The following is a 22,462-nucleotide window of genomic DNA, read 5'->3' as shown; positions in this document are numbered from 1 at the left end:
AACTAGCAAAAAATATTACAAATCTTGCTTTTCTTTTGGTATTGACTAAAATTTGCACAACTTCCTGCTGGATGAAACCAGGGAGAAATGCTGTCAAACCAGACAGAACCCATAGTTTGTGACCCATTTTCATTTGCATAAGAGACAGGGCTGTCCATGAGCCACCTGCAGTTTGAAAACATCAGATTTATCCTGGGTTTTTTTTTTAAGCTAAACAATGTCCCGTCGACTCCATTGCTCCGGCCATTACCTTTTAATGTGGTCATTCTTTATTCGACATCTGCATGTGGAAACTAAACCTCAACAGAATAATGTGATTAATATCAAAGGTCAAGCAGCCTTTAATTAACTCTGGTAGTGATGAACAAGCCTAATGTGGCAGTGACACATAAGTGAGCATCAATTTGTCTGTCTAATACAGTGTATTTCATTAGTATTATTCATCACATTCATTAGGCCTATAGCCCTCCAGGAATCTAATCATCCTTATTGTAAACAAGTAGTGGGGATACATTATGGAGAACTGACCGTTGTAATGTGACTCATCTGCCATCTTCTGGTTATGAGACAGAACCACAAGCAAGGACGTGAATGTCAGGTAGTCAGTGCTGTGACTCTGGATTTGAAACTGCAGCAGTAATTCACTACAGAGAATATCTTGAAGGATATTTAAGCTTAACATAAATAAATTAATGAAAAAGATCATTTTTCTATACAAATGTATAATTGGTCAAATATCCACAGTGGTCTGGTGAAGAAAAGAAACTGAATACCTTTGTATCGACATATATACACACATCAGCGACTATTTTTAACTTCAAAGGCACTTTAATATTTGTTCAACAATATGTACATCTGTACAGACAAAGAAACATGTGCCACAACCATGCCCACTCTTTCTCCATGACAACTGTTTTACATTTAAAATTGTATATATTAAACGGAAATTGGACTCAGAACAATCAAATTCACTTTCTCAAATACAAATCGAGTTCTCTGTGCTGAAACAGTGCTTGTTAATGCTGATGGAGTAAATACTATACCAAGCCAGAAGCATGTTTTCCTCCATGGAACGGCCTGGAATGAGCCCTCTGGTGTCCAAAACACTGGACGTTGGGACAGAGATAAGTCAACAGGACTTCTTTCTCAACATAGTGGAAACTAAAGCTTTAACACACAAAAGCGCTTCTATCCAACATAAATAAAAAAATGACATAAATTAATCTTAAAATGAAATTAAAAAAGTCGTGCAAAGATAAAAGTATTGATATTCAGTGCTTTTCAAGAGGAACATGCTTTCAAGTTCAGTTTGATTCCTGGACCATCGAAATCAGTTTCATACAGATCCTCCCAGTTCTCACTTATACACTCTGGACTTTGCTTCATTACAGACCTCTCACCAGCGTCTAAAAGTGGAAACAAACTGGGTGACTTGTACTAATATTTAGAGAAAAGGTATCATGTGTGCCCACAGCAGCCCTGTAGACTCAAGAATAACACAGATGTACGGAAAAAAAAATCATGGCAGAACATCCTGTACAGTGAGAAAACATCAAACATGCAAAGACAGCAGGAAAAGAAGAGCCATCAGGAAATCAAAACTAAATCAAAACCAGGCTCTCAATAAACTCATCTGAACTACAAACCAAGAAATAAAACTAACGTAAAGTTGCAGAACATCTACAGATTCTCTCCAGCGTCTGTACTGGAAACTGGAAAGTCAGCTCAAACATCCCCAGAGCCACACCAGCCCCCGGAACCAGCCAGACCCCCTCCATCTGAGGCATAGTCAGCTGGATTTATGAAAGGTAAAGATTTAAGATCCAGACCTAAACTTTGTTGATTTAAAGGTTGTTTGGTGCTTAATATAGAATCCTATTCTCTACACACACAGATTATTCCTCATAGTAAATGTGTAGCTGTTTTGTGTGACAGGACAGTACAGTAATACATTTTAGCTTATAAGACACTCACAGGACAAATAAAGTGTCTTTTTCTCCATTCAATATGATCACCGTGGCAATGGAGCTGGTTCAGGCACCTGGCCTGGAAATGCTGGGATGTGCTCTGCCCCTGAATAGGTGAGGTCAGCAGGTGACACCAGGTCATTGGTCGATGCTCTCTGGCAGATCTCTGCGTAGCTTGGCTTCTTTGACTCCTGGCCAATCAGAGCACAAGGTGAGCTCAGACTGAGGCTCTCACACCTTTTCTCTCCTGTACATTAATGGCTTTCAAACAGAGTGCTGATCAAACTGGTCTAATTCCTACTATCATCACTGAATGATCTTTTTAAGTATTTAATTGTTCTCTTCATCTAACATCAACATTCTGGTGCCAGAGAAGACTTTTGACCTATCTACGGTATTTATCATTGATCAATCTCTGGCTCTGAGCAGCAGGCACATGCATGTAGAGTTTATGGGAAAACACTGGCATAATTTCAGATTATTTCTGTCATCAATGCTCATGAAGACTGTTCCATGAGGTCAGAAGTCCATAACAATGCCATCAAAATAGCAAAGATGCTTTGAGCGCACCAAAAAGTTTCATACAAACCTGATGATGATGATGATGATGATGATAATAATAATAAATGGCTGATTAATACCATTTTTCATTAAATGTATACTGTTTACTACTTACAAATTAAGAATCTCAGAATAATTTTTACTGGTATACTAATGACAGAAACAAAATTAAATTGCGTCAGTGATGTACTGTGTTAACAATATTAAATTCTATTATTAGAGTGACCTGGATGTTTTTAAAGGTCTGACAGATGTGGGCAGAGATGAACATTAAACAAAAAGACCTAAAACTTAGCCTGCAATCCTGCCCCAACATTAACTAACACCGTGTCCTAACTGGATGTGGCGCAAGTGAGCCTCAGTGAATTAGTCAGTCTGACTGCATTGTTTTCTGTTGAAATGTCCTAATTGGCTGCAAGCGACGCAGTGCATTGTTTTGAGCTGCAATAGATGAGGAACAGCTGATTCACAATGTTGAAATAAGGAATTATCTATATAATACCTCTCATTTCACTACAAAAAACTAAATAAGGTGGCACCTAGCGAGAGAGAGATCGCCAGGGAGCTGAATGTTTTTAGTGAGAATTGTTGTGTGGGATGTTGAGCAGGGCTTGCTAGCTTGTTTTACAAAGTGGGTATAGTGGTATGTTATATTATGGTAGCTACAACAATGATATCAATACACACAATAGTATTGTTGTGAATATAAATAAAAGGAAAGTAAGTACTCATCATCCTTGCTAAGCGATTTTCTTTACATGACATGACAGTATTCCGTATTTAATGGATTCAGTTCAGACAGACAGCGTTTGATGTAATGCAATGTGGCGTGATAATCGAATGCTCTCTTTCTGTTAGGACACGCTGTAAACTACAATCTGCTATTTCAGAAAGATAAAAATAAGAGAACCATCTAACACCATGAAGTAGTAAATCTGTTGCAGAAAAGTCTTACTATGACTGCTTCCTGTGTAAGCTGAGCTGGTTTGGAGTCGCTGGTCATCTCTGCAGGCTCCTTCACATTCCTACAGAGACCAGCAGAACAAACTCACTACACACAGCCCTGAACACAGCTGGCACCATGACAACGGGAAAACTGATAAAAGTACACTTATGAAACATCCTACAGATGAGGCAAGCAAAAGAAAAATATCTGGAGAAGCTTGTGCTGTGGATCTAATCATGTTATTGGTAGAAGAGAACCGTAAATAATGTAAATAAAGAGAAATCAGCTGATGGAGCGTTTAATGCAGAGGTTAATCATAATCCAGCTGTGAGATACTTACTGCTCTAAGACAGGCTGAGGCTCTTGTGACAGTGTTGGCACTGATTCTAATGGGCTACTGCTTCTTACTGGAAACTGTGATAAACAAATGAAAAAGAAAAAGAAGACCTATGTCAAGGTCTTATACAGTCTGGGTTTAAGTATGAGAAGAAAGTCTGTTATCGTATTGAGCAAGAGACTCTGATGAACTCTGTGTGTGCGTGTGTGTGTGTGTGTGTGTGTGTGTGTGAGTGAGACAGAGAGAGACTTGGTCACCTTGGCATCACTGTTAGCTGGAGGTACCGTTGCTATGGCACTGTTTGCCAGAGGAAGAGGAGGAAAGCTAGTCAGGCCGAGCTCAGGAGGAGATGGTTGACGAGGAGGTGACTGACTTGGTGCTCTCTACACGAACACACACAGTCAGTACAGTGACACCACAAAGTGAACACAATAAACACTAATGACTCACTGGCTACTTACATGACTGCCTCCAGCAGATCTGTCCCATGACTTCAGATTCCCTCTCCTTCCCTGGCTGAAGTTTCCTCTCCTTTAGAAACACACAACAGAGCAGTGATGTTACTGCAGCTCAGACTCAAGGCTAATTTATGCTTCTACGTTAAAGCATCACTCAGCATTCTGTATTCTGAATGTGTCTGTGTAGGCACACAGGGCTACATGTGTGTGCACCTTTTAAGAGTTGTTATTATGCATAGATGTGAGATGCCTCTCACAGCAAACCTTCACTGTCATTAACAGTGAATAACAGAGTAGGCAGCTTTATATCATCCCCTACATTGCAGCAGCCTTGGCTGTTACTACGGCAACGTCTTGATGGTTAGGGATAATTCATAAATCCCAAAATTCATCTGCTGTCACTTCTACTGTCTTTATCAATTTATGGTCTTTGCAGATTTATGATTGGTTTAACTAGTTTTTTTTTGCTTGTTTTTTTATTTTATTTTTGTGCACCCACATTTTCATTTGATTCATGTTCCAGCTAGATCCAGCTCAATCCAGCTCAAATTGATGAACTCTTAAATAGTAGCCCTAGACATCATCACTCAGGTGCCTGTCAGAGATGAGACAGACCCCATGCCGCTTCCTTAAACATACCGGCGATCTTAAATAGCCGGTGGCATGGTCAAACACATCTTGAAATTGACAAATATCAGCCAGAGTCATCTCCAAGGTCTGTCATTCCTGTTTTGTCTAGCATCAGGAAAAACAATGTGTACTCGAAGTGCACAGCAACTCTATCTAATCTGACTCCAGTTATGCGTCAGCCACAGACTGTGTCAGACAATGTTAGTACACTAAACTTAGCTTTATTAAATATCAGATCTCTGGCTGACAAGTCACTATTAATTAATGATTTTATTATCAAGAGAAACCTTGATTTTATGTTTTTAACTGAAACTTGGTTAAATGAAAACAACAGTGCAGCAGTACTTATTGAATCAGCCCCCCCAAACTTCCATTTTATCAGCTCAGTTAGAGAACTTAGGAAAGGAGTTGGAGTAGCCACTTTATTTAAGGATGTTTACCAGTGCAAACAGTTGTCATATGGGAAGTTTGAGTCTTTTGAATATGTTGCACTGCAATTGAGATCCTCCTGTCAAGCAGTATTAGTAACCACTTACAGGCCTCCAAAATATAGTGCACACTTTGTTGATGACTTTTCTAAACTATTGTCTGTTGTCTGTATTGATTTTGACTGTGTTGTGTGATTTTAATATTCATATTGATAATCCCAAAGATGGCAGTGCGAAAAAACTTTTCTACATACTGGACAACTTTGAACTTTCCCAGCATGTAACAGAGCCAACACACAATAAGGGACATATTTTAGATCTAATTATCTCCAAAGGGCTCAACATTTCTGAGGTTGTGGTGACTGATGTTGCCTTTTCTGATCATTACTGTGTTTTCTTTAAAATGGCCATCTCCGCTGACACCAGTAAAATTACAACAGAGGTAATCAGAAAACGCTATATCAACGAAAACACCTGTACACTATTCACCCAGGATTTTACACCCACACCAGCTCTGCCCTCAGTCTCTGTCAATGATCTGGTTCATAATTTCAGCTCTAAAGCTATGCATATTATGGACAATATTGCCCCCATGAAGGTCAAAGTTGTCTCTGGTAAGAAAAACCACCATGGAGGAACACGACACAGGTAAAAGCTCAAAAAAGAGAATGTAGAAAAGTAGAACGCAGGTGGCGAAAAACCAAACTCCAGGTTCATTATGACATCTATAAGGAAAGTCTGCACATCTATAACTTGGAGCTAAAAAGGGCGCGGCAGTCCTTTTTCTCTGAGATTATCAACAAAAATAACAACAATGCACAGACTTTATTTACTGTTGTTGACAGACTGACAAACCCATCAGCGTCAGTCCCTCCTCAACTGCTATCCACCAAGGCATGCAATAACTTTGCTTCTTTTTTCACAGACAAGATTTTAAAGATAAGACAGACAGTCTGTAACTCCAACACAGTGGCTATTTCACCTGTGCCTCATAAGACTACTCCAGTTAATCTGGCACCTTTTCACCCATTAAATTATGCTACTTTGACAGACACAGTAAGAAACCTTAGGTCCACTATCTGCTGCCTTGACACTCTGCCTACAAGCTTTTTTAAAGATGTTTTTAACTGCATAGCATCAGATATACTACAGATAGTCAACTGTTCTCTTCAGTCAGGCCTTTTTCCAACGGCCCTGAAGACTGCAGTCATTAAACCTCTCTTAAAAAAGCTTAATCTGGATGCCTCAGTAATAAATAACTACAGGCCCATATCAAACCTACCATTTTTAGAAAAGATCATTGAAAAGGTTGTTTTTCAGCAACTTAACACCTTCTTGGAGCAAAACAATTCCTTTGATGCCTTGCAGTCAACCTACCATTTTTAGAAAAGATCATTGAAAAGGTTGTTTTTCAGCAACTTAACACCTTCTTGGAGCAAAACAATTCCTTTGATGCCTTGCAGTCTGGATTTCGAGCACATCACAGAACTGAGACTGCACTTGTAAAAGTTTTAAATGACATCCATCTGAGCAGTGATGCATCAAAGATTTTGGTTCTGGTATTACTGGACCTCAGTGCTGCATTCGACACAGCTGACCATAAGATACTGCTCGACAGACTAGAAAAGTTTGTGGGACTTTCTAGCACTGTGCTAAATTGGTTTAAATCTTATTTACAAGACAGGGATTTCTTTGTGTCACTTGGCAATTATGAATCTGTGCGAACAAAAATTACATGTAGAGTTCCTCAAGGGTCCATTCTTGGGCCTCTTCTGTTCAACATCCCTCTTGCTCAGATTATGGAATATCATAACATCTCCTACCATACTTATGTGGATGACACACAACTTTACATAACTGTGTCACCAGATGACTACAGTCCCGTACATCTGCTAAATAACTGCATTGACAAAATCAATACATGGATGTGCCAGAATTTTCTACAACTAAACACAGAAAAAACTGAGATAGTTGTTTTTGGCCCCAAAGAACAAAGATCAATAGTCAGTGCTCACCTTGACACCATGACACTAAAACCTACAAATCAAGCCAGAAATCTTGGTGTAGTTCTGGACTCAGACCTAAATTTCAATAGTCACATAAAGACAATTACTAAATCAGCCTACTACCACCTTAAAAACATAGCAAGAATGAAAGAATTTCTGTCTAAACAAGATACAGAAAAACTTGTTCATGCTTTCATTTTCAGCAGGCTGGACTATTGTAACGGTGTCTTCACAGGCCTGAGTAAAAAATCAATCAGACAACTGCAGCTCGTCCAGAACGCTGCTGCCAGAGTCCTCACCAACACCAAGAGAGTGGAGCATATTACAACAGTGCTTAAGTCACTGCACTGGCTTCCTGTGTGTCAAAGGATAGACTTTAAAATCTTGTTACTTGTCTATAAAGCACTAAATGGTCTCGGGCCTAAATACATCTCTGATAAATTGTAGCCTACGTTATGAAGCATCCAGACCCCTCAGATCATCTGGAACAGGTTTACTCAGTGTTCCCAGGATCAAAACCAAACAAGGTGTAGCAGCCTTTAGTTTCTATGCTCCCCGCCTGTGGAACAAACTTCCAGGATATCTGAGGTCGGCTGAAACTGTCAGCTCATTTAAATCAGGGCTTAAAACATTACTATTTACTGCAGCTTACCAGTGAACTAGATATGTAACTTATTGTTAGGATAATCTGTAGCTATTGTTTTTATATTTGTCTGCTGTTGCTTTTGCTTTATGTTTGCTTTTTAAATGCATTTTCTGCACTGTTTTTAACTATTTATTGTCTTGCTTTTTGCTCTTGTTTTTAATGATCTATTATTTTTAATGTACACTGCCTGGCCAAAAAAAAAGTCACCACCAAAAAAAAGGTCATACACTCTAATATTTCGTTGGACCGCCGTCTTTAGCTTTGATTTTTCACCAAGATCTTGCATTGATGATGGTAGAGTCTGACCGCTGCGCAAAGCCTTCTCCAGCACATCCCAAAGATTCTCAATGGGGTTAAGGTCTGGACTCTGTGGTGGCCAATCCATGTGTGAAAATGATGTCTCATGCTCCCTGAACCAGTCTTTCACAATTTGAGCCCGATGAATCCTGGCATTGTCATCTTGGAATATGCCCGTGCCATCAGGGAAGAAAAAATCCATTGATGGAATAACCTGGTCATTCAGTATATTCAGGTAGTCAGCTGACCTCATTCTTTGAGCACATACTGTTGCTGAACCTAGACCTGACCAACTGCAGCAACCCCAGATCATAACACTGCCCCCACAGGCTTGTACAGTAGGCACTAGGCATGATGGGTGCATCACTTCATCTGCCTCTCTTCTTACCCTGATGCGCCCATCACTCTGGAACAGGGTAAATCTGGACTCATCAGACCACATGACCTTCTTCCATTGCTCCAGAGTCCAATCTTTATGCTCCCTAGCAAACTGAAGCCTTTTTTTCCAGTTAGCCTCACTGATTAGTGGTTTTCTTAAGGCTACACAGCTGTTCAGTCCCAATCCCTTGAGTTCCCTTCGCATTGTGCGTGTGGAAATGCTCTTACTTTCACTATTAAACATAGCCCTGAGTTCTACTGTTGTTTTTCTTCGATTTGATCTCACCAAACGTTTAAGTGATCGCCAATCACGATCACTGAGGATTTTTTTCCGGCCACATTTCTTCCTCGAAGACGATGGGTCCCCACTATCCTTCCAGTTTTTAATAATGCGTTGGACAGTTCTTAACCCAATTTTAGTAGTTTCTGCAATCTCCTTAGATGTTTTCTCTGCTTGATGCATGCCAATGATTTGACCCTTCTCAAACAGACTAACATCTTTTCCACGACCACGGGATGTGTCTTTCGACATGGTTGTTTAGGAAATGAGAAGCAACTCATTGCACCAGTTGGGGTTAAATAACTTGTTGCCAGCTGAAAGATAATCGCCCATGCAGTAATTATCCAATAGGAGGCTCGTACCTATTTGCTTAGTTAAATCCAGGTGGCGACTTTTTTTTTGGCCAGGCAGTGTATTTCTCTTGTAAAGCACATTGAATTGCCTTGTGTATGAATGGTGCTATATAAATAAAATTGCCTTGCCTTGCCTTGCCTAGATAGGGTTCCTACATTTTATGGCAGATTACATGTAAGATTTTTTAAAACTTTTTTTTATGCCGCTCAGACTGATATTTAAGACCAATTTTACAATGCCCAAAACTGAAGGGAAAAAACCCCTGAACCAACATCAATTATGGAGAGTTAGGGAACGTTTTGCATAAAATGTTTGTTGTTACAGTAAACATGACTTTTTTGTCTCATAGTAAAAAATGAGGGTAGAACAGAACTGGGAAATACCTGTCAAGTTTTCTTGGCGATTTTGTGTTTCTTATTTTGTATGTGGTATTTCACTGCCTCTGTTCCCATCGGGCCAAGTTTTGAATTTGCTTAAAATACACTTGAGCCTTGTATTTGTTGCCTTATCTTGGTTAAATAGCCAATTTGCACTTCTCTATGTCATCCAAGGTACAGACAAAACTTACTAGCATTCCACTATCCTGACACGTTAGTTAATGCGAGAGGTTTTTGTCAAATTACTTTAGAAAAATAAATGTTAAAAAAATATTTGGGATTTCACAATGCAAAGGCAGAAAATATTATTTCGAAAATCATACTTCCCATGTCTTAGCATTTTAACACTTTTGAATGATTGATTTAAGAGTTTTAAAAGCAATTTATAAGACCCAATTATTTTTATATTTATGAATTCAATGCTTTTTGGCTGAGGTTAGATTTGCATTTGCCAATTTGTTTGTTTGGGCCAGTGTGAAAGCTGTCAATGGAACCTTTGATGCAGACCACCGGTCCAAATACAGATTTTGTGACAATAGATTTGTATTTTTTGCAGCACTACAGTGCAAGACGTTTCTTTTTTATCCTGTTTCTACCTGTTCATTATGACATATGAAGTCAAACCAACCAAGGTGTGAAAGCAAACTATGTCCATCAACAACTATATTAGTCATATGAGTATAAGGACTTAACAGCCACACTTGAGACTTGAGTTCCAAACTTCGCATTCTCGGAACCCATCGGCTGTATTCGGCGTCTGACTTCCGGCAAACGGCGATACAGCCTCTGGGGGCAGACCCCCGATTTTTTGGCATTCCGGTTTGATTTGGGCGGAGAAGGCGAATTTCTGTTTCCGACTTCCGTTTATGTATAAGTAAATATGCTGAACCATTGCGATGGATTCAGAGTTTGCAGTGATGCCAATTATGTTCCGCCTCGTTAGTTCACCGCACGGACTGTTTAACCTGGCAACAACTGCAGCCGGCTCAAACGTGATTGGTCAATATCATGCGGACTACAAACAGCCTACAACCGGAAACCAGGGCTCTTCTGCTCTTCTTCCGGAGGCAAGATCTCTGGGTTTTGCCTGCAAACTCTACATTCACTGAATGTCGAGTCTGTACGTAGAGACTACAAACTTTCTAAATGATGTTTTGTTACCTTCCCCGATCAGAAGTGGGTGACATAATTTGCTTGTTGGGCTCTGTCCTTCCACCCCTATTCTGATGGCGCATGTTGCCCCGTGACCGCCCTCGACCCGGCCTCATCAGAGAAGAGGAGCGCTCCACTGATGCTTGATCTGTCAGGTGTGTGGAATCATTCTGACTGGGCTGCCAACGGTCTCCACTGTTTGACCACCTGGAGCCTCTCCTGGAAAAAGATTAATTATGAATGCCAGTCAGTGCATATTCACACAGTCAATAATAGTATGATCATAGAAATATTTTCACAGCAAATAATTTAAACAGTTGTTACCTTTGCCTGTATGGGTTGTGAGGTTTAAAGGTGGAGAATCCATTCATGAAGTCATTCGTCAACGTTTGATGCTGCCGACATCAACAACAGATAAGTCATGCTGCTCATGAGCCAACACACCATAACACACCTTCAAGGAGCCATAACCAGCAACACTGTCACTTACTCTAAGACAGGGCTCCAGACCACCAAATGGTCGCATTTTGTGAACATTTTTGGAGTAAAACTCCAAAGTCCATGATTCTGCAAGTGTGTTGAAGTCCAGACATTTGGGCTGAATCCAAATGAATCCAGACTCATACATCATTTTGTTCTCAGTCTCCAGTTGTTTTAACTATGATAGATTAATTCATTAGAATGCTTTACAGGCGATATGTAATTTATGTTCATGATTCAACCTTCCTTTTACATGAATTCTCATGTAAATCAGCATCATATCAGTTTGCTGCTGCAGAGCAGACCTGTTCCCTCAACTACAGAGGCTAAATTGTGTCTGACTAAAAGGTTATTATTTTCAGAGGAAAAAAAAATACGAGAAAACAGCTTTCATTAAATATAGGTCAGATAAAGTCAGGGGTTCACATCTGTACAGATGTTATTTTAAGAATCCTCACTCCTTCTGACCACAAGTCTTTGTGATGCTAAATACTTCACAATAATTAAAACAGTCCAATGTTAATATACAGTAGACTACATATAGTTTTGATACAGTTAAAATGGCCAAAAATGTGAATAATTGCGTTGCAGGATGATTTAAGGTGTGTCCCTAAATTTTCCAATTTTTTTTCAGTTAGGGGCTACAGTGCTCTTACTAAAAAAGGTAGTCTGGTGCCCTGTAAGAGTTATCCTTAATCTGATTAAGGATTGTTGCAATAATAAAGCCTACAGTACAACTTCATGTCATCCAATGTCAACATAAAAGGTCTCACCTCAGCAATTTCTGGGTATCCTGTCGCACCTGAAGCCCACACCTCGTTGGTGAAATCGTACAGCTGTTGGGTGGGGCAGGGCTGCTGGTAGGTCCTCGTGGGGTAGTAGGAGCTGTAAGGATTGCTGCACTGGTCCAGTGGGGCAGGTCTGTAGCCATTTTTTGGAGCAAAGGAAGGGACTGCCATGGTTTTGGCCTTTATCCTCACCATGATCGGCCTTCCTTTAAACTCACAAACCTCCTCTCTGAGGTACTTGTAGACCTAATGACGTGCACAGACACAGTAAAACTATACAGTCTGCCACCTGTTTAATAGTCTTCCTGTAACAATGAAAATGTCTAGCCCACGAACATCAAAAGCATAATTCCAGTGACTAGAAATAATATAACAATGTCTTTGATTGTATTTCACCTGTTGTGCGTCGGCTTCCGATTTGAAAGTGATGAACCAGTGATCGTTGTTCACAAACTCACAACTCAGGAACTTTGGAAGGTTTTCCCCTTCAAAGAGAGCCTCCACCTCCTGCAGTACAGCAACAGCATTAAACACACTAAAATTGTTACACAGATCTTACATTTAAAAACATGATTGTGAGGAGGAGAGAGGAGAGTAGAGGAGAGGAAACAGGCTCTTGCCTCTTGAGGTGTGGTGTTGGGGATCTCACGCAGGATGATGACACATCGACTCTGACGGGGGCGAACCTTCAGTCCACATGGAGCCACCTGGACCAGTGGCAGGGCTGTCAGTCAATCAGAGAAGAGAATGTCTCAGGACAATAACAGACCACATTTATCACTCCCAACTTTGAAATCCAACTACTCACAGAATGAGATTACCAACATTAGGCTGATGATAAACATTTTCACCCAGAATCAAAACTTTAACAATAAATGAAATCCATCGGACACATATGTAAAGGAAAAAACACTGACATTTCAAAATGTCACAGATGAGGTCCAGATCTGTGCTGAGACTCTTGATCTTGTCGAGGCTGGCCAGAGTTGCGATGGGAACGTACTGGTCGCTGTCCATCTGAGAATTGAGGTACAGGTCATTGCCAAGGTGCTCCCTGTGGAGGGACAAAGGAGCCATCGAAGAGTGACATGTTGGACAAAACACCAACAAAACAACTGTATTACTTTTCTTAAAGACAAAGAAAAGGCTTATTTAAATACAACGATAGGGGGTCAAATAAATGTGCACAATAGCAGCTAGAATACCAAACAGCACCAAACCAAATTTGGTATTTTTTATAGTTTTATCTGAGCAATGGCATTACATTTTGAAGTTTATTTTTATGAGTAGATAACGTGTTATGCATAACCACTATGCAATTATATTTATATTTGATGACAAGACTTCCTCAAGTCTAGGAAAAATGGTGAGTTGTTACCTGGTCAGGCAGGACTCCAGAATTGTCCTCAGTTCTTCTCTGGTCTCATCTGAAATCATCAGAAGTCATTACCACATCTCATTGGTTAAAAAAAAAGTGGTTAATTTTATGGTGGTGAAACATAAATACAGTTACTACAAACAAAGTTGGATTGATACCTGTGACAAGTGGCTCAACAGAATTTCCATTAACTATCGGAGCTTCGGCAATCAGCGTCTGGTACTCTAGTGAGCCGGGATCTGCCTCAGCCACAGCCTCAGCCAGGCCCACGTTCCCCACTTGGAGCTCGGACATGTATCCTAAAAGTCAACACCACAGCATCTTACACACAGCATAACCATGATTCATATGCAGACATTAACATTCATTCAGCAATGCTGTTTTAGTCTTGTTAGAATAAATTACAACCTCCTGGAATGGAGAACAAAAACAATTTGATGAACTCTAATTAGGGATGCACTGATTGTGAAATTCTGGGCTGAATCCGATGTTTTCTTTTGTTTGCGTAAGGGAAATAAAGAAATCTTCATAAAAACATAAAAAACTTAACGGTTTTCAAGTCATTCAGTCCTTCATTACACTACATTTGAATGAGCAGATTCAATCATACAATTTCTGAAATAACTTTTAATGTAACCTTTCACATGGAAAACATCTTTTAGAAAACTGCTTCAAAAGCCTTCTTACTTTATATATCACAATTCCCTCTCTAATATCTATTTTACATTGCTGTGAAAACATCTACATTTTGTTACTTGAAATAACTATCTATTTCAAGTTTTTCACCAACTACATTTTACAAAATTACATTAAACACATCATGAAAACGGGGCGGCACGGTGGTGTGGTGGTTAGCACTCTCGCCTCACAGCAAGAGGGTTGCAGGTTCAATCCCGGGCGTGGGAGCCCTTCTGTGCGGAGTTTGCATGTTCTCCCCGTGTCAGCGTGGGTTCTCTCCAGGCACTCTGGCTTCCTCCCACAGTCCAAAGACATGCAGATTGGGGACTAGGTTAATTGATAACTCTAAATTGTCCGTAGGTGTGAATGTGAGCGTGAATGGTTGTCTGTCTCTATGTGTCAGCCCTGCGATAGTCTGGCGACCTGTCCAGGGTGTACCCTGCCTCTCGCCCAATGTCAGCTGGGATAGGCTCCAGCCCCCCCGCGACCCTCAAGAGGATGAAGCAGTTAGAAGATGAATGAATGAATGAACATCATGAAAACGTTTTAATTTACCTTCGCCCCAACACTCATTTAGAGCTTCAACGCATCATAATGTCACTCACTGCAACCTCTGTCAGCAGTTAGTTTGCCACCAGCTGCTAACAGCTAACATTAACTAGCTCTCCTCCTGCCAGTGTCAACATGGATTTGTTGCACACAATGTAGCATTATTGGGGAAAAATCAGGGTGATACTTGTAACACTTTGGTAGTGAGTTTACTTCATCCTTTTGTCCTAACGGTGTCCTAGGGAAGATCTCTGTTCGTCTCAAAACTGTTTTCTATTCCCTGGGACGACGGGACACTGTTAGTCTCGAGCCCTTCTTTTCAGCCTGCTAATTCAGTGCATTCCTAAATCTAAAATATTTAATTCTGGGATCCAGTCACTCAGTAACTCCGGCCTACCTTCCTGATTGGTCAGATCATTGGGGAATTGCAGCCAAGGCTGCTGAGCCTGCAGGTAGGCGGGGCCAGGGACATCCAAGTTAAAGTTGTGATTGGTCCATACCTGAGCATCAGGGTTTAGGCTAGGGGCAGCAACAGGAGCCTGAAACGAAAAGACACAATGTGCAATGTCTTAATCTAACATGAATACTTCAGTCACATGAGCAACAGAGTTACTTTCAAGAACAGGCAGAAAATGCTCTCGGTAGCTCAACCCATAATCTAAAGCTCAAATAAGTAATTAAGAGTAACGACATGAAAACCGAAGAATCTCATTCATACTAATATAGTAATGTAGAATATAACATCTTTTTGATTAATTTAATTTTTCTCTACAGGTATTACAGATGTACTCTCAGATATAAATCATAGTGCAGCTGACTCAACTTCACACTTTATCCACCTCTTTCAATTTAATCTACAGCAGCTTTTTCAGATAACAGACTGAATTAGAGCTAACCTGTTATATCAAGGTTGTTTTACAAGAAGTCCATGTTATTCCTGTTTGTTCATTTTCTATCTCAGTCTTGCGAAAACTGTGACTGTGTATCAAGGATGTCTGTGTGAACAATGACCACTCGTTATGTAACATCTTTATACAAAAGGAGTATTTAGACTCTGACTGCTTCAGTTCCAGTGGTGGATGTTTAGTGCTGACCTGTTCAGCGTGCCCAGCCAAGTCTTTCTTTCCCTGACAGAATCACATAAGAAAAAAAAAAAATTACTTTGGGGATAAGGCATCACACTGAATGCTGAATCCAACTGTCTCACATATTGAGTGAACACTTACAGGCTGAGTGCAATCTGTGTGCCAGTCCCACACACAAGATCCCTGAGGCATCACAGTGCTGTAGGGGTAAGCTCCCAGCAGAGCCATAGACGGCTGGAGCTCTGAGACCAAGGCTGGGATCTGCTCTGCGCCGGCCCCCGTCTTGCTCTCACCCTGGCTGGGATCAGCAGCAGACGCACCCTGGGCCCACCCCTCGCAGGTCTCTTCCAGGCCCAGCTTGATCCAGGGGTGTGGATAGAGGCGGCAGACAGAGGAGTCAGCATCCTCTCCCAGCAACTCAGACACCATCTCCCTCATCCCTCCTTCTCTCTCTCCCTCCTCAAAGGTCGCCGATGGCTCCTGACCCAGGAAGTGAATCTCATATGACGGAGTTGAGGCATAAACGTCAATCTGACCTGGGTCCACGGAGATCATGGTGTGGTCCTCCTGGGAGGCCAATACTGAGGCTTTTTCATCCAGGCAACTGCAGTCATTAGGAACCACGACAGAGTCATCACAGATGCTGGAATCAGCATGGACCTCAGCACTTTGGGACAGTGTCTCAGTAGCTGACATACTGAGAGTTACTGGAAGAATATTGGTGTTAAGAGATGCCTTCTCATGTGACATGTGAATCTTGATCTCATTCATTTCCTCTGAATGAAGTCCATATGATGAATCTTGAGGTTGATTTAAACAGTCAGCAGTGTCATAATGCAGGCTGATGTCAACTTTAGGGCTCATACAGTCAGAGGAAACACTGGAGGTTAATAATTCTGAGGGTTCAGAGACTGTTTGAGGAGCGTGGGGCTGCTGTTCTTCTGTATCTGCGGATTCATGCTCGATTGGCGGATACATCTGAGTCCCCTGTGCAGCTGTTGCTTCTTCCCCTGCCTCGCTCACATAAAATTCTACATTCTGTGATGGATCTACCCGAAGTTGGATCTGTCTGCATTCACTCTCAGTAGAATCAGCTTCTGTCTCTGGACAGAAAATGTGCTTACCTCCCTCAGGAGTCATGAAGACAGACAAGGAAGAGGGAGGTGGAGTGAAGGAAGTTGTAACAGCAAGCTCGCTTTCAGCAGGAGGAGGAGGCTGTGTCAGAGAGCTGAGACTTGAATCTTCAATGCTGCTCTCGGGTTCCTCTGGGCCAAGGAGAGTGATGCTTGTATTAACAACCGCACAGTCGTCACAGCGCTTTGACAACAGGTCACATTTCTCATCACTCGTCTCTAGGTGAGAGGCGTTCTGTGCTGTTTCGGGTAAAGCATCAGTAACGTCACCTCTCTCACCATGTTCGCTGTTCTGACAGATTTCTGGTTTTGTTTTTTTGACAGCCTGTCTGTCATCGTTACTCAGGAGGACATTGTGAAAAGGCTCTGCTGACACCATGCCCCCCTTAGTTTCCACATCAGAACTGTCGAGCTGTTTGTCACAGTCATCAAACTTGGCATCACTGTGCTCGGACTCTCTGAACAGAGTTTCAACATCTTGACTAGGAGGTTTATTGCTGCTCAATTCATATGTTGTATCATTTGAACTGACATCTAATTTGTCAGATATGATGGAGTCACACTGGTGAGATGTGGTTGTTAAGTCTGAGAGAGATGTCTGATTTGTGTGGTGGGAGAAGCCAGTCAGTTCAATGGGCAGTGATGACACTGTTAAGATAGTGGAAATCGAAGACACCTGGGTGAGAGTCGTATCAGCTGTGCCGCTGTAACCAGCATCATCCTCCTTACTGTGGCCTCTGCAGGTACTCACAGGGATAGCCTCACTCTGCAGAGAGGGTTCATCCTTCTCAATGTGTCCTCCAGACAGAGGCAAAGCAATCTCCTCCATGTGCAGTGGTTTGATGGTGAGATCACGCTTTGGAGAGCTGGAACTAGAAGTATCCAGTTCAAGAGTCTCAGCTGCTGGTTGTGAACTTTGGATGTGCGGCTCTGTCACCAGCTCAGACTCGTGCAGATGATTGTCCTGTGAATTTAGGTCAGATTCCACACTCTGATCCAATTCTTCCTTCTGGAATTCGCCCACTGTTTCCTCTGTGGTATTGAGGACTGCCCCTGCTGCTGTGTGGTCTCCACAGCACACGTTCTCTTCTACTAAACACACAGTCTCACTCTCCTCTGATCCCTTTACTGTCTTACCCTCCATAAGTTCACTCTCCTCCTCCACACATGCACTTTCATCTGCATGTGATATCATCAACATGTCATCCTTGGATTCATGTGTGTCCTTTGCAGCTGTCTGGCAGTTCAGGCCATCCGGCAGGGGTGTGCCTGATGTGGGCGTCTGAGGTTCTTCGCTGTTTATGTGATTTCTGGACAGGGGCAGCGGGTCACATGGAGGGTCTACCAGCTGTGGAGATACAACAGGATGAGGGAAGGTGGTCTGCTCTGCTGAGAGTGACCTGTCTGTGTGTGTCTGTGACAGGACGGAGGACGGCCGCTGTGCAGCAGGTGACTGCATTGAAATGGGCTCCTCATCATGTGACTGGCTGGTCATTTTAGATTCTGTGACATATACCTGGTCACAGACTGCGGATGCCTCTCTGTGCAATTGGCTGGAGACTGGAGACTCCGCCATGCAGGCGAGAGCAGCTGTTTCTGCTTCAGCTGTGTGCAGTGAGTGTGTTGCGCCAGCTGTTTGGGACTGGCTGTGGATGTGGTCATGCTCAAGGTCATCAGCATCAATGGGACATATGCTGTAGAAATTCCGGGTTCTCGTTTCAAAGCCTTGACACAGCATTGACGTGATATCACAGGATTCCTGGCCTTCCTCCTGCTTGTGCTCAGCTTTGAGGGAATCCCGCTGGATTGCCTGACACTTGCTGACCAGCGGTGGTAGCAGCTGGTCATCTGACACCTCACTCACCGTGATGTTGCCCTGGCAGTCAGAAGAAGGTGACCTGTCGGAAGCTGAGCCACTTTTTCCCGGTGTATGCTTCTGCCCATCTGGGAGCTGAGTGAACCATAAAGCCCTGCTTGTAGCATTCTCCAAAATCTTCAGTTTGGCTGGACTCTGTGTGGGCACCTCCATATACGGAGCTGGCTCACAGCTGGGCCTAGCAGTATGTGTCATGCCTGCCTGTGTGTGCGTGTTTGTATGTATGTTTGTGCTGCCTGTGTTAATAATAGCCCCCTGCTCCTTGTGAGTGCTGGCTGGTTTAAGATCCCCCTTAGTCCGCGTGGTGCTGTCCCTGCTGTCCACGGCCACCTCTGTCCAGACTTTGTTGTTCAGTTCTGGATGTCTTTCCTCATCTTTCGGTGTCTTCCTTGGGGCCGGTCTGTCTGCCACACGTCTCTCCTCTTCGTCCAAGCACACATGCTGAGCTAAAGCTGCAGCATGTTGCCTGACCTGCTCTGTCACCTCTTTCAGCCCATCGTGGAGCGGAGGCTGCTGTAACAGACTGCTCCTCTCATTCTGATGGCTGGGGCTGATTTCCTTACTAAAACAGCACCCCATCTTCTCCGGCCTAAAGTGGGAATAAAACACAAGACTGCTATGGCCACACACACTAGGAGCCTACACAACACGAGACAAAATCATGAGCAGCTCCTCACTATGGCTCAGCCACATGCAAAAAGAGAAAAGACCCTCTGCTCCCCCCTGCTTCGCCCCTTCCCTTCCCGTTTTCCCCTCCCCTGCCCAGAATAGCAAATGTGAAGGAGCTCACATGTCCCTGCCACTCAACAGAGGGCTGCACACCACTTTGTGTGTGTGTGTGTGTGTGTGTGTGTGAATGCATGTGGGAGCCCTAGTTAGGCTACAGTTTGAGAGGGGTCAGCACATGGCCCAGTGGCCACCAATCACAGAGCAGAAATGCAGCAGTGTCCACACCCCCCTCTCCCTCCCTGAAACTCCCACTTCTTCCTTCCTCCCATCCCACCATTCACTTGTCTTTCCCTCCCACTGATACCTTTCCCTTTGACTTACATCAGTTCTGCTGTTGCTGCTTCAACAAACTCCCCCACCAAAAAATAAAAACGCAACACACATACTCAGGCAACACACATACTCAGGCTTCATGCCCAAGCATGTCGTAACAGTCCATCATCTTTTTTTTAATAATACAACTTTACTTTTTAACATAGTTATTTCTAGCTGGGTGTTAGATGCGGTACATATTGTACAAAGTTCCTTGAGGGAAATTTGTGATTTGGGGCCTTATGAAAAAACTGACTTGACTTTTTCAAATAAAATTTGGTTTCCAGGCTGAAATCTGACAACAACGCTGAGTCTAAAGAAGCTTGTGTGTCTGGTGAGTGTGCAGTGAGGAGACCAGATCAGATTGCTGATTAGTTCTGTTACTTTAAATTAGTGCTTTACTTTAGATATGGTTATTTAAGTACTGTAGGAGTGTGTGTGTAGTAAGGGTTAAATATTACGGTACCTGGTAAAAGTAGTAGAACGGAGGATCCAGTGCTTCAGGCGGTAACTGCACCTGTAGATAAGCTGGACACAGTGGATTCTGGCCTGACGTCATGTGACACGGGCTGATGGGCAACTCAACGGGACGAGTGCTGCTGCTGTCGATGGTCACCACGGAGACTGCAGAGAGAAGGAAATGAGTCACAACACCAGCTGGCATGATGGAAACACTCTAACAGGATTACTCAATATGGACTAAAACTGGTAAATACTGCAGACTGAACTGCTGTAAAGTGAACAACAGAGTCATATTCTTATATGTGTTTGTGATAAGCAGATGCCCATGTAAAAGGTCCAACTCAATCTATCACTATGACCACTTTGAATATTTATTACAACTTTTCTGTACTAAATCAGTTAAGAATTTAATATATAAATGTCAAAATAAAACAAATGCTAATCACAATTTATCAGAGCAGAAAATCCATCTTTGTCTGACAAACTGTTAAATACTCAAACAAATTAGCGGTCACATAAGTCACACTTTAACCAGTTATTTTTGAGATATTTTAGCTTAATGTGAGATTTAAGGGATTGCATTTATCAAAACAAGTAAGTAATTATTTTTTCTGTGATTTCACAAACTAATGTCAATGCAATCTCGTACAGTACATCATCTGTTATACTGTTTCAATCATTTTAAAAAGAAAGCACCTGTATGCCACAGAGAGAGCATGTGGTGACCAGGGGCAAGACCACTAGGCAATTAAAAACACTATAAAATTACTCTGCAACAGTTTTTATAATCTTTTACATTATTTATTTAGCAGAAATGACAAACATTTTCTGACTCTGTTCAGTTTTGTTTAAGTGGGGATATATGGGGTAGTTATCAATAGACAGGATATTACATACATTAGATGGCGGCAGGTGCACCCCCAGCTTAAAGAAGCCCAGTGGAGTCCAACAAGGAAGCTAAGCAGTGTCCTGCTGTGGATGGGTTAGCAACAAAACATATTTTAGCCACCTAACAAAGTCTGACCTAAAAACAACAATCAATATCAGTTTAAGTGTATGCTATAGTAAAGTATTTTCACTGCTTCACCTTGATGTCAGATAGTTATTATTTCACATGGGAAAATTAAGCTGTTACATAGCTCTCTTCAAAGACAGACTCCACTGAGAAAAACAGTGATTTAACATTGCTACAAAATACTGTTTTTGTTGATGGAGTCTGGTGGCCATGATGAAAGCATATATGTGGAACTGAAGCTCTTTCGCAACTGTAAAGCAGCGAAAATACTGCTTTTTGAAACTGAAATAGATTTTTTTTTAGGTGGCTAAATTATGTTCTGTTGCTGACCGCCATCCACAGTATAACAATGCTCAGCATCTGTGTTGAACTCCAGCCTCTTTATCCAAACTGAGGGCGTGCTGACTGACCTCTACAATAATACCTGAGGATGGTTGGAAAAACCCCAATTCAAAAGGAGTGATCTATCCCTTTAAGTACAGTATTTAAATAAATGTACTTAGCTACATCCACAAATACAGTATATCCATGTAATTATACACTTTGTATGTATGCAGACTTACTTGACCTTCTATCATTTACATCTTACTTTGCCTTCCTGGGATTCTGCACATGAATTTACACCACTTCACATCAATAACACATTGAATTAACGTTAATGCCAGTTAGCCTGCTAAATTAAATGACAGACAAAGACTGACACTTGAATAGTTGATAGGGAAAAATCATTGACTTCTTATTAATTTCTGGTCTGCCAACAACTTTCCTGATAGAGTAACAGTTACAAACTGACATTAACGGCTAATTCCCCAAGCATCGGGCTAACAAACTTTGCATGCTACAGCCTTAACAGTTAACGTTAACTAACATTAGGTTGACTTTCACACACTCAACTTCCCCACATTAAAAACGACCAAAATGAGGAATTTCAATAAGAGTTTTGCAGTACAACTTCTGCAAACTAACAAATACCAGTGTATTTAAAATAAAAGTTAGGTCTGGCTTGTTTTAACCTAACGTTACCATTCAGGTGCCCGGAGTAACGTTAGCTAAGGTTAAGGTCATAACCGGTTAAGGTTATGACAGTCCTCTCGGTTGACAATTTGTGTAAAGGTTATGACTTTGTTACTTTATCAGAAAAAAATAAGATAAAATTAAAA

General features: G+C 41.8%; 1 protein-coding gene across 2 annotated transcripts; it reads right to left on the bottom strand.

The window, feature by feature from the left end:
* Positions 1-806: 806 nt before the first annotated feature.
* Positions 807-19,470, bottom strand: LOC117264861 (uncharacterized). Of its 2 annotated transcripts, XM_033639152.2 has the most exons (16): positions 15,917-19,470; positions 15,785-15,817; positions 15,088-15,229; positions 13,622-13,762; positions 13,464-13,512; positions 13,003-13,139; positions 12,706-12,809; positions 12,482-12,592; positions 12,071-12,331; positions 11,142-11,212; positions 10,827-11,036; positions 4,273-4,342; positions 4,069-4,194; positions 3,815-3,888; positions 3,484-3,553; positions 807-2,158 (listed from the first exon to the last, which is right to left on the bottom strand). In XM_033639152.2, exons 1-16 carry the CDS (start codon positions 19,361-19,363, stop codon positions 2,012-2,014), a joined length of 5,193 nt encoding a protein of 1,730 aa, XP_033495043.2. In that variant the 5' UTR covers positions 19,364-19,470; the 3' UTR covers positions 807-2,011. The 2 variants fall into 2 exon arrangements, with proteins under 2 accessions (XP_033495043.2, XP_033495044.2); XM_033639153.2 differs by lacking the exon at positions 15,785-15,817.
* Between the last annotated feature and the right edge of the window lie 2,992 nt (positions 19,471-22,462).

The sequence above is a fragment of the Epinephelus lanceolatus genome, chromosome 20 (genome assembly GCF_041903045.1).
Source record: "Epinephelus lanceolatus isolate andai-2023 chromosome 20, ASM4190304v1, whole genome shotgun sequence".
Classification (NCBI taxonomy): domain Eukaryota; kingdom Metazoa; phylum Chordata; class Actinopteri; order Perciformes; family Serranidae; genus Epinephelus; species Epinephelus lanceolatus.
This window is presented reverse-complemented; position numbering and strand designations above follow the sequence as displayed.